Genomic DNA, 11,797 nt, shown 5'->3' on the forward strand with positions numbered 1-11,797 from the left:
AAACTTCTTCTGGGCTGAAACCTCAGCTTGTCTGTAGCTCTGTTGCCTCTAAACAAAATCAGAGCAGCGTGTTCTCTGCTGCACACCGCAGGTCTTTCTGCACATATTTCTGGGTTTGTGAAAGTCACACAAAGAGGTCGTGACCTGTGTGTGTGTGTGTGTGTGTGTGTGTGTTGCTAAATGCAGTCCTGTGTGCATCCAAACCCAGATGGGGTGGTTTGTGTGAAAGTCCGTGGTTTCTGCAGCAGGATCCCTCCCTGCTCCCTCCCTGACGTATTGCTGCTCCTCACTCTCGCCTTCCCAGACCTCCCCCAACTATTTCCACATTCCTGGACCCTTAAACAATCACAATCTCTCGGCTTATTTCACAATCCCGCTCGTACCCCTGTTCAAAAGTTGCTAAAGAAGCACAGAAGCCAGCTAACTTTCTGTCGGTATACATTAGAAACACACGTCTGAGTGTGAGCACGTTGTTTTTGTGAATCGACAGTCGAGTTTGGAGCTAAACGTCTGACCCCGGCTCGGCCCTTCTGTCGGCTCCTCTCATTTATCAGGATTGGGTAAGAAGGGTTATTTTCATCGGCTTGCATAACGTGCAGATGTGTAACCCTGACATCATGCTTCACCAAAACTGATGACAGACACGTTTTCTAACTTCTACTCATGTTCACGGCACCAAAGTTCAAAGTGACCATTTTTCTTCATGAATCATTTACAGCCGCTCTCGAAGGCGGTTAAACTCAAACCTACTCTTTGTTTCCACTCACGTATCTCCCGTTCCACTGGTGGATGTTCATATTAAACAACACTCAGTTTATCAGGTTGTTTCCACTCCTCGACCTGAGAGATGAAGCCAACTCTGAAACTCGAAGCCTGCAGTTCCTCCGGCGTCCAGCAGAGGCAGCAGTGAGTCAGTCCCCATAGACTCCAATGTTAAAACAAACATGTTTACAGCCTGATACACAAAATGTTTGGTCTCTATAGGTAATTTAGTCCTTCATAACACCTGTTAGGGGGGGTTATGAGCTCAGGTGGTAGAGCAGGTCACTGCCTAACTGGAAGGTTGGTGGTTCGATCCCAGTCTGCATGCCAAGTGTCCTTGGGCAAGGTAAATGGTAAATGGCCTGTATTTATATAGCGCTTTACTAGTCCCTAAGGACCCCAAAGCGCTTTACATATCCAGTCATCCACACATTCACACACACATTCACACACTGGTGATGGCAGCTACATTGTAGCCACAGCCACAAGGTATCAACCCCAAGCTGCTGTCGGACGCATCCATCAGAGCATGAATGTGTGTGAATGTTAGAAACAGCACAGACAAATGTGCTTGTGTCAATGAAATGTCCAAGCTGTAAAAGCTTTGAGCCTCAGAGTAGGAAAGGGGCGTGGCCTCTTTGACTGGTAGGTGGATGGCTTCACCTGAGTTGGACGTGAAGCAGGTATGTGGTCTCTACACTGCTGAACACTAATCTGTTTTTATTTGGGTTCATGTTTATTAATATTTGCGGGAACGGAGAGGTCACGGGGGCTGCGGTGACGTAAGCGTATGAGGTCAGACCTCCTGTGTACTGGTTGTCTTGACAGCAGGTGGATTTTAGACCCCCCGCCCCCCACTCTCGGGCCCCGCCCACAGACGCTGGGCTGACGGAGCGCCGTTTCTTTGCAGACACTCGGAGCTGCGCTGCGCACCGGACGGTCCGCTGTTCGCCGGAGTTCGCCTGGAGCCTTTTTTCTTTGTTCGCTCGGTGAAGCGTCAGGATGAATGTGGGGATCCCGGAGGGCTGCTTTCTGTCCGCCCTGCAGCCCAACTCCTCCTGCACCGCTTACGTGGTCCCCTCGGACGGCCCGTCTCCGGACCCGGTGGCGAAAGCTCGGAGGGTCCGGGAGCAGGTCCGGATGCGGCTGGCTGAGAGGAAATCGTCCTCCCTGAGCAGGCTGGAAGGATCAACAGGTGAGAGCTTGAAACGAGCGCAGAGTAACGGGCTGAGTAAGTCTCAGTAAAGTCCACAGTGGAGTATCTGTTACCTCCTCCTGGAATTCAACCAACACCTCCCTGAGCTCATTGCCCCCACCCGAAAGTAGCGGTCAGGGGCGTTTCCAGGATTTCTTTTCAGTGGGGCCACAGGGGTCCCCACAGAAACATGTAATGAGTTGGCTTCAGTTTTAAAAAGAGCAGCGAGCATAAGAGCAGAGGTGACGATGATAAACACAATATTCCAGCATGTGTTCACACAGAGAGCCATTTAAAGTCTGTCAGTTATTGATGGGGGGGGGGCAGAACTGAAACAGCGATCGCAGCACAACAAGCCACGGATTTAATGCTTCACATCCTTCTGTCCACGGTCCCGTCGGTTACTGCGTGGAAGTAAAAACGAGTAATGTAGTGATCGGATCAGGTGGTTCTGGGGGAGTCTGATGTATAAGCTATGACTCGCTTGGTGCTAAAGGGTTAAAAATGTGCACTCACTGGAAAATAGTTGTTGTAGCCAGTGTGAGCTTCACAGTAACCTCCCACATCAGAGTCATGATGATTGTCAGGCTTTAACCGGCTTTAACTATCATGTGAGTCTCTGCTCACTTTTGTTCTTACTTTTATTCTGAACTTTTCCAAACTTAAGGAAGGAAAATGTGGTTTGAGTTCAAAGATAATAACTCCCCCTGAGAGTGATGATCAGACTGATACCAAAGAACTCGTTTCATGTTACACACATTTATCTCTGTGGGTTTATCCTTCATTATTCATGGTCAGTCGCTTTAATGTTACAGCTGGTTTTAGTGACGCATGTGCCGATGCTGTACGTACAATAACAATATTAGTACCGGGCTTGACTTCCATACTTTGAGTTTGAGGTGAATTCCCCCCACAGGGGTGCTTTATCCTCCGTGGGGGCTAAATCTCGTCAGCCTCACACTCATCCTCGTACCGCTTCTTCACCTAAAAATCCCCTCGAGCGTGTTTCCCATCAGCTGCCAGTCCACGTCTCACATCTTTGTTGCCCTCTGTGTTTGCAAGGAGACGTCCTGAAACATCAGGGAGAGCTCCAGTTGTTGTCCAGGTCAGAGGTCAGTGCGCGTCACACCTGTGATTGTGGCCAGAGCAGGGCGATATGACCAAAAATATTTATCACGATATGCATTTGAAAATTTGCGATAACGATATAATTGACACGAGACTCCACAACTTTATTAGTGCAAAAAAACCCATCAGTGTATTTTCACTTAAACAAGCAGCTGTTTTATCTGCATTAAAGTTATATAAACATGTAACAGTGCAAATGCAAATTCTTTGCTGACAGTTTAACCAAAAGGCATTTCCAGTGGAAACTGGCCGACATATCCTCAGCATAACCATGTATAACATCCACAACACTTAAAAAGAGGTTATACACACACAGTACGGTAACATTATGTTGAAGCACAGTACGTATCACTCCGCGAGGCTCCGCCTACGACAGCCGTAATGCTCCGACAATCCATCGAGCGGTGCGGCTTCGTAGCTTAGCAAAGTCGTACTGAAACATTTGACAGATTTTCGAGCGCCGTGCACATAAAATCGTTTCGAGGTCAGTAAACACAACCAGAGTTCATACATAAGGCACACGGGATTATAAGGGGCTCTGTCGACTTTCAGAAAAATCAAAGGATGATTTTAAGTGCGCCGTATTTTCCAAACAACACGGTAATAACGACGGCCCGCTAGCATGCTCTACCAAAAATAGTGCTTTGTTGTGTGTCTGATGGACGAAAGCCAAACCAGTTCCACACCAGTGAAGCTGCAGCATTTTTACAAACCAGTTCTGGTTCATTGGTTTCATTCAACGATCCGCTTTCGCTCTTCTCGTTCTGCGTCGCCGCCATGCGCGTATGAAAACAAAGGCACTGTGCATGTGCGTTTTACCCATATTCTATCGATATTTCATTTTCCTACCGTTGCCCAACATTACACCGGTATCACCGTGAACGGTATGATATGGCCCAGCCCTAACTGTGGGAATTTCCTCCACTATCTGATCTGTGGGAATAAATTACCACTGGCCCTGTGCTCAAATCCTCCAGAGCTGTAATCCAGTAGCTTTGGGGGTAAATCATGTCTGAAGGTGTGCTGATGCCACCCTGGTACTCGAGCCCTGGTGAAACAACTGTCATGTGTAGTTTCTCTGAGGAGTGTGCGGTGAAATGAAAGGTCAGCTGATGGTGTGTTTGGACCTGCTGAGCGAGGCTGTGAAATGTTTGTAACAAAGCTCCTTCCCTTTGTTACATCTGTACAGAGCATACGGCAAACACACTGCTGACTGTCAGCGTTACCAAGAAGTGAGTATCAAGCATATAAAACATGGCAGCCCTAAAGAAGGTGTGACTGTGTAAATACTTTGGGCTGCAGATCATCCTTCTGCAGAGCTGAGACACCAGAAGCTCGTTCAGTGTGGACGGATCGTTTTCCCACCTCAGTATCTGCACGTGTTCAAAGCAACAGACGCAGAAATCTGCTTTTGGGGCGGCTGTGCCTCAGGAAGTAGAGCGGGTGATCTGGTTGTCAGAAGGTCGTGGTTTGATACCCGGTCCGTACGCTGTCTCTGGGTGAGGTGCTGAACCCCGATACCAGCAGTACTCTGAGTCAGTACTCGCCCACTTTCAGTTACACCGCAGCTTATGAGCTACAGCAGCACGATAATATTAATATAAGAAACCACAGACCCCGCCCCGCCCCGCCCCTCTGTATGATGCAAATAAACATGGTGAATGTTCATGTTCTTCTTTCAAGCTGAAGGTTTGGCAGGTTTGTTTAATCCAGTGTGAAACATCTGGACTGTGAGCTCATTTCCCAAAACTCTGTGACTTTTGCTTCTAACGGTGTCGTTCTGGATGCGAACCCAGCGGAGGCAGTGGCGCTTCTTTAGAAATCCTGCGTCTCCGAGCTCTTCCCGACACGTTTGAATCTTTGTGCCAAACGGCTCCTTCAGCCTCTAATCGCCTCCTCCGTGTGTCTGCTGGATCTTTATTCCATCACTGGACCCGGGGAGATCCAGATGTTCACATGAGCCAGTTTTACTGAGTTAGTCTGAGATCTGAGTCCCAGCACGAGCTCAGCTTTCACTTTGTATCCAGAAATGATGAGCTGCGTGTTTGCATGAACGAGCTGCGTGTTAGAAGAGACCGCAGAGCTTTAACAGACTCGACCTTCTTATCAGGGTCATCAGCAGAAAATGTCTCAACTGGAGTTTAAAAGTGGGACGGAAGTGATGTTTAGGATGCACAGAGGGACTAATGAACGACGGGATCCAGCTGGCTTTTGGGAAATTGAACATTTTTTCTACTTCTTTGAAAGTTTTTCTCAGGAACTTTCAGGATTTAGTCGAGCCTGTGCAGACAGATTGAGGCTAATCTGACAGTTTGCAGTGAACAAAGGAAAGTTTAACATGACGTCAGAAGTGTTGTGCGTCTTTTTAGAAAGAAGCAGCAGCCGTGATGGGAAACCGATGCTGCCTGGGTGCAGCACATAACACTGTTGCTTTAGAGACGACCAGTCTGTGCTGGGTGTTCACAGGGGTGGAGGCGGGCGAAGCTCGCCTCTGTCACGTTGGATGCTTTTCGTTTTTGACTCTCTGGTTTGGGTAAAAACGAGAAGAAGCTCGATGGTGTGTTGTGGTCAAATACAGCAGCAACCCAGCACGATGAAAGCAAAGCTAGATGCTGAGCGGCTGTAATTTGCACTGTGAGCCCAACACAGGCGACATCAGTCTGTTTATTGTTCACAGATGTGAATTTGTGTGAAGCCGTGTGGGTGTTATTTCCACCGTTTCCTGTTTTTTCCCCTCTTTACGGAAAAGTGCAGTGTGACATCACAGATTCCCAACCGGATAAAATGTTAAACGTGGACGTTCGACCCCAGAACGTTAATAACACAGAAAGAAGAAGAAAGGCGGGGTGTCTGTTTGGACATCAGCAGTCGGTGAGGAGGGTAACTGTGATGATCCACATCTGTTTTCACAAAGAAGGTCTGGGAGAGGAAGGAGACCCCCCCCTCCTGACCACGGCTCCGTCTCTTGGCTGATAAAAGAGGCCCTCGGTCTGACCCACAGAGTCAGGATGTGTCTGCATGGAAGCACATGTTAAATATTCTCTTATTAGTAAAAAGAGGCGAATCTCCTCATATTTAATATCAACAATGAAATAACTGCGCCTGGTCCGAGCTTACGGGGCTCAAATCTTCAATATTCAGTAAGCCTGTTTTTCAGGAGCAGCCAATGGGATTTGACTGATGACGGAGCCCCTCCCTGCTCCGTTGGTATTTTGAGCACTGCTTCAAGGAGCACGTAAACACAGCGGGCCTCGTTCACGACCAGCGTGAGCGCACTAATGTGCGATTCATCGCCTCTTTCTCACCTGACCCCGACGTGATCTGGCGGCGTTCACAGAGCCTCTGTTTTTGTTTTGGAGTAAAGCTCCGTGGGGTTCAGGTCAGGGGTCTGTGCTGGAAAGTCCTCTTTGTTCTTCAGATATTGAGGTGTGTTTGCTTTGCTTCAGTTTCCTTCTGCGTAAAGATCAAACTGGAGGCTGGACTGATGGTTCTCCCGCTTCTCCCTGCAGCCACACTCGAACCAAGATTCATCAACAAGCTTCGAACTCTGGGAAAAACCCTTCGGTGTAATTAACGTCACTCAGCGCATTTGTTGCACACCCTGGTTGATCAGGAAGAGGAAACAAGAAAAAGGAAGCTAAAGCTAATGCTGCAAAGGCCACAGATGAGGAAACAATTATTAGCCCACCAATGAAATTCAAAGTTTAGTCTAAATTCTCCCAAGTGCTTTTTTAAGATGGAGGAATTTTCATCACTGTATAGCATAGGTGTCAAACTCTGGCCCGCGGGCCAAATTTGGCCCGCAGCCTAATTACATTTGGCCCGCGAAGCTATACCAAATTACTATTAGAGCTGGCCTACTGGTATTATACAGCTAATATATATATTGTTTAGTATTAAGCTTTGCTTGTTCCATATTCAGTTTTTCAGCAAAACGTGTTTGAGTCCATAAGAAAAGATTCATTCTTATATCTGGAGGAATAAATATATTTCAATAAATATTAACGTTAGCCCGCGACTTTGTTCCAGTTTTGAATTTTGGCCCACTGTGTATTTGAGTTTGACACCCCTGCTGTAAAGGATCAGTTATCTCAGTTTGTACATGGTAACAAAATCATTTCAGGATAAACTAAAATGACCAAAGTCAATATTTTTAGTCCCTTAAAAACGAGTGGGAGGAGTCTCTGCAGATTCTGCAGCTGAAGCCTCCTTTGGTCCTTCTTTGTTTAACAGTCGCCTCAAGGAGCTTTATATTGTACAGTAGACCCTACAATAATACATACAGAGAAACCCAACTATCATATGACCCCCTGTGAGCAGCACTTTGGCGACAGTGGGAAGGAAAAACTCCCTTTTAACAGGAAGAAACCTCCAGCAGAACCAGGCTCAGGGAGGGGCGGGGCCATCTGCTGTGATTGGTTGGGGTGAGAGAAGGACGACAGGATAAAGACATGCTTGGTGAAAGGCTCCAACAGCACAAACACGGTCCAGTTCAGGGACTCCAGTTAGCTGAGGTGAAGCCTAGCACACAGCTAGCAGCTACAGCAGAACCAGGCTCAGGGTCAATCCTCCAGCAGCCTACGACTACTGCAGCGTAACTAAGGGAGGATTCAGGGCCACCTGGTCCAGCCCTAACTATATGCTTTAGCAAAAAGGAAAGTTTGAATCTTAAAAGTAGAGATAGTGTCTGTCTCCTGAATCCAAACTGGAAGCTGGTTCCACAGAAGAGGGGCCTGAAAACTGAAGGCTCTGCCTCCCATTCTACTTTTAAATACTCTGGGAACAACAAGTAGGCCTGCAGAGCGAGAGCGAAGTGCTCTAATAGGGTGATATGGTACTACAAGGTCATTAAGATAAGATGGGGCCTGATTATTTAAGACCTTGTATGTGAGGAGCAGGATTTTGAATTCTGGATTTAACAGGAAGCCAAAACAGGAGAAATCTGCTCTCTCTTTCTAGTCCCTGTCAGGACTCTTGCTGCAGCGTTTTGGATTAACTGCAGCAGCACGGGGGTCTGAGCCCGTGGACAGCGAGCAGCCACACGACTTCATGTTTGCGGGCTTGGAGAAAACTGTTATATTCAATATTCAGTAATACTCGCCCTCTCTGTCCTATAACAACACTGACCCAGAGCTCTTACTGCAGGGAGCAGGACTAACCTTACGCTTTGGCAAAGAGCCGGTGTTGTTAGAGTCTCTGACCTGTTTGAGAATTTGAGATTTAAAGCATCTGATTCACTGGAAGCTCAGTGCGACATATCAAATAAAGCCTTCAGTGGATATTTACAGATCAGTGAGTCCCAACAGAGTCTCGTCCTCTTTATCCAAACTCTGTTCTGAAGCTTGAACCTTGAATCTTTTCATGAGTTTGCCTTCCATAGTTTCAACATGCAACAGGTATAAAGGTGTTGAGGGTCGGTCCTCGATTCTCCTGACCTCCGGCCTTTTCTGATGTATCGATCATCCGGCTCTGAATCCTGATTCAGATGGTTCACAGAAAGAAAGAAAGATGCAGAGCAGCTTTACTCAGGCTGTGAGAAAGCTCTGAGCACTGATGTCATGTTTCCTATTATCACTGTGCTGCTTAGTCAGCAATGTTCTGCTGGAAACTGGAGGCACAGCTGCGTCTCTAACAGGTGGACGTGCTGCCAGATTCAGCCTGAGCGAAGTGGAAAGCAGCGATCCGGACGGTTTGAGGTAAAACGTTCATTAAGTTCGACGACCTTCACGCAGTGCAGGCCAAAGAAATGAAAGTAAAGCTCTCTGTGTAAGCTCATGGACCACCTCCTGTGGGGAACATTCCTCTCCAATCTTCACAGCATGTTATCACAGCCTATTTTAGACTGTTGGTCAGCTGCTGCTCTTCCACAGTGTGGCTGGTATTTCTCACTGTGTGAACTTTCCACACACCTTCAAACCAACACAACAGCAAGGCCTGATTTTCTCTGTTTTACCTGTTTTCATTCATCTTCAGTTTGAGTTTGTAATTTGAGTTTTAGCATAAATTCTGTTCGCGGCACCACGTTTTTATTTCTGTCATCAGCTCAGGAAGCCTGCAGATTGCAGCCAATCAGCTGATGGCTCAAACCTCTCACAGTATAAATTATTGAAGCTGCTTTTGCCTCCATACAGTTGCTGCATTCTGCAAGCTGCTTTGTAACCCACCTCCACCCCAGCTCCTCGTTTTCGTGGTGTTTCTGGTACCGATGGAGCTTTTTCCACTCTGAGCACTCAAAGCACTTTTTTTATTGCAAGCCTTTTTCAGCCAATCACGTGCATTGACACATGGATGCATCGCGCACAGCTCGGGTTCAGCAGACTGGAGTCTGGATCGATCCACCTCCTGAGCCGCAGTCGCTGCACACACGATGTCATCTTTCTGTTTGTCAGCTTTATGAAATAACTAAACTGCATTTAATCTGAAGAAAGGTTTATTTTGCAGGAATTTGTCCTTTCAATCAAAAATAACAGAATTAAAGTGAGCCCCAGTTCAGGCTGTGCTGCTGCTGCCAAAACGAGAATAAGATTCATTTTGGGATTAATAAGTTTCCATCCTGAAGTCTCAGCTGGTCGAGTTTATTTCCATCTTTTTGCTTTGAAGATGATCTTCTGCAGGTGGATGCAGGTATGAGCCCACCTCTGTTTCATGTGTGTGTTGCTGTGTCATCATTTATGACATCTACACAAACCCATAAAAACTTTGGGTCTTTGCAGGCGCCGTGTGTGTCGGGTACAGACGACCTTCGCTGACCTGCAGGTCGATGCTTTCTGCTTTGATCTGGTCTGGTTTGAGTCCCGTTTGTACGCCGTGCGTGACCGCCGCTCCCTCGTCTCTGACGTGTTGATGCTTGCATGCCCCGCGGCCTGCCCAGCAGCATTTCCTCCCTCCTTCCTGCTCGGCTCGATTGTGTGTGATGTTTTCTGTTCGCTGTTTCACTGCGTCCAGCAGCTTGCATCACGTGTTAGGATAAATGGGCTTTGCTCGGGTTTCGCGTGGTGGCAGCTGAAGCTTGTGTTTGAGGCGTGTGGTGTTTGTTGGACGGTGTATTCCTGCACACAGACGGTCTTTCAGTGGCGACGCTGGTCCACCTTTGGCCCGAGTTGGGGACGTTCCCGGTGCTTCTTCCTCTTGTTAAATGATGACACACTGAGTGTATTTGTGGCCTGAGCGCCTCCTCTTTCTAACACGTCTCTTATTCTCTGAGTGCCCCTCTGGTTCTTCTCAGCCTCTCCAGCGTTTCATGAGCTCTGGACTGAACTGGTCCCAGAGGCGGTTCCTCTGACTGTGATTGGTGCTCGGTAACCTGCAGCTGATATTATGCACTGCCACATGATTGGCTGATTGGATGAGCAGATGTACATGTGTTCCTAATAAAGTGGCTGGAGTTAGTGTGTGAAGGTTAGACTGATGGTGCATCAGTTGTAAGAGTGACTGTCTTCCTTCTCTCTGCAGACCCTCCTGAGATGAAGAGCTACGGCCACGCTCAGGGTTTCAGCTCCAGATCCATGATAAACACGCCGAGCCGCGTCATGGCCGTGAGTACACGCCACACACACGATGAAGAGCTTTAAACACACCGCGTGAGTCACTGTGGTGGGAGCAGCTCCACTGCAACACAGAAGGGACGTCAATAATTAGAATTTGAATGTAAATAAATATAAAAGTCGTTTTCCTCTTTGTGACATGGTGGAGGGGCGGGCTGACATTTCTGTAACATCCAGCAGGGGGCGCCTTTTAAAGACGTCCGATTGGATAGAAGTCTATGAGGAAATGAGCCTCGTGCTCAGAGGAAAATAATAATAAGAAAATGTTTTTCTTATTATTACTAAATGTGATCTTTTAGGAATCCTGAAGCAGCACAAAGCTTCGGCTGAGCTGCTTCTCCTCACTCCTGGGATTTGAAATAATTCCCAGTTACACACAAGCTGTCGTTTGGAGCGTGACGCTCCGTGTTAACGAGACGCTGCTGTCGGTCCTCGCACATTATTATTTAAAAACAGGACCACAGGTGTGCAGTGTGTATTTTAGCCAAAGCCGCCATCTTTTCCATCGCCGAGTAGCTTTTAGTGGCGAAACAGGAGCAGAGGGTGAAAACAAAAGACTGTAAAAGGAGGTCGGCAGCTGACCACGTCAGGCACCAAACAGCGCGAAGATGAGACTGAGACAAATTCAACTCGGGTGAGGAAGAGGTCCAAGCATCTTCATCAGCCCCACCCACAGCAGTGCCCCGCGGCGTTTCTCCCTCTGAACTCCAACAGAAGCAGAGAGCATTGTTCTGCAGGACGCCACCAGCGGCTCAGACGACCTTTCAAAGTTCACGGGGGCGGGACTCATGAAACCGTGAAGAGAAACGTTCTGAAGAAATGATTTTTCATCCACTCAGCTCCATAAAAAAGCAGCAGGTTACATCTGCCTGTGCCGTCTGGAAATGTGCCGCAGTGTTTGTTACTCGACCTACGTGTGCTGGGAGCACGGCGCTCACACCGAGCAGCCATTGTGTTGGACTGTTTCCTCTGTGTGTCTGTCAGAGTTCAGAACAATGTAAAGAAAAGAAAAACACAAACAGGACATCGACCCGCTGCCGTACCTCTGCAGCTTAACAATACAGAGGCTGCACGGCGTTTCCTGCAGATTATAACGAAGGAGAGGAAGAGCCGTAAAATGCTCCTCCCTGCGCCCGTACAGCTCCGTGTCACTCCCTCGCTCTGGCGT

General features: G+C 47.7%; 1 protein-coding gene across 3 annotated transcripts in view; it reads left to right on the top strand.

Annotated features, from left to right (window-relative positions):
- The first annotated feature begins 1,672 nt into the window (after window positions 1-1,672).
- LOC120721385 (plakophilin-3-like) overlaps window positions 1,673-11,797 on the top strand; it is a 24,289-nt gene continuing 14,164 nt past the window's right edge. For 2 of the 3 annotated variants that reach the window (XM_040011670.1, XM_040011671.1), the window contains exons 1-2: window positions 1,673-1,957; window positions 10,538-10,620. In XM_040011670.1, coding sequence (XP_039867604.1) covers window positions 1,765-1,957; window positions 10,538-10,620 — 276 coding nt within the window. In that variant the 5' untranslated portion in view covers window positions 1,673-1,764. Of the gene's footprint in view, window positions 1,958-9,817; window positions 9,866-10,537; window positions 10,621-11,797 lie in introns of those variants that run through there. The other variant, XM_040011672.1, reaches the window with a different exon arrangement.

The sequence above is a fragment of the Simochromis diagramma genome, unplaced genomic scaffold (assembly GCF_900408965.1).
Source record: "Simochromis diagramma unplaced genomic scaffold, fSimDia1.1 OVJJ01000603.1, whole genome shotgun sequence".
NCBI lineage: Eukaryota > Metazoa > Chordata > Actinopteri > Cichliformes > Cichlidae > Simochromis > Simochromis diagramma.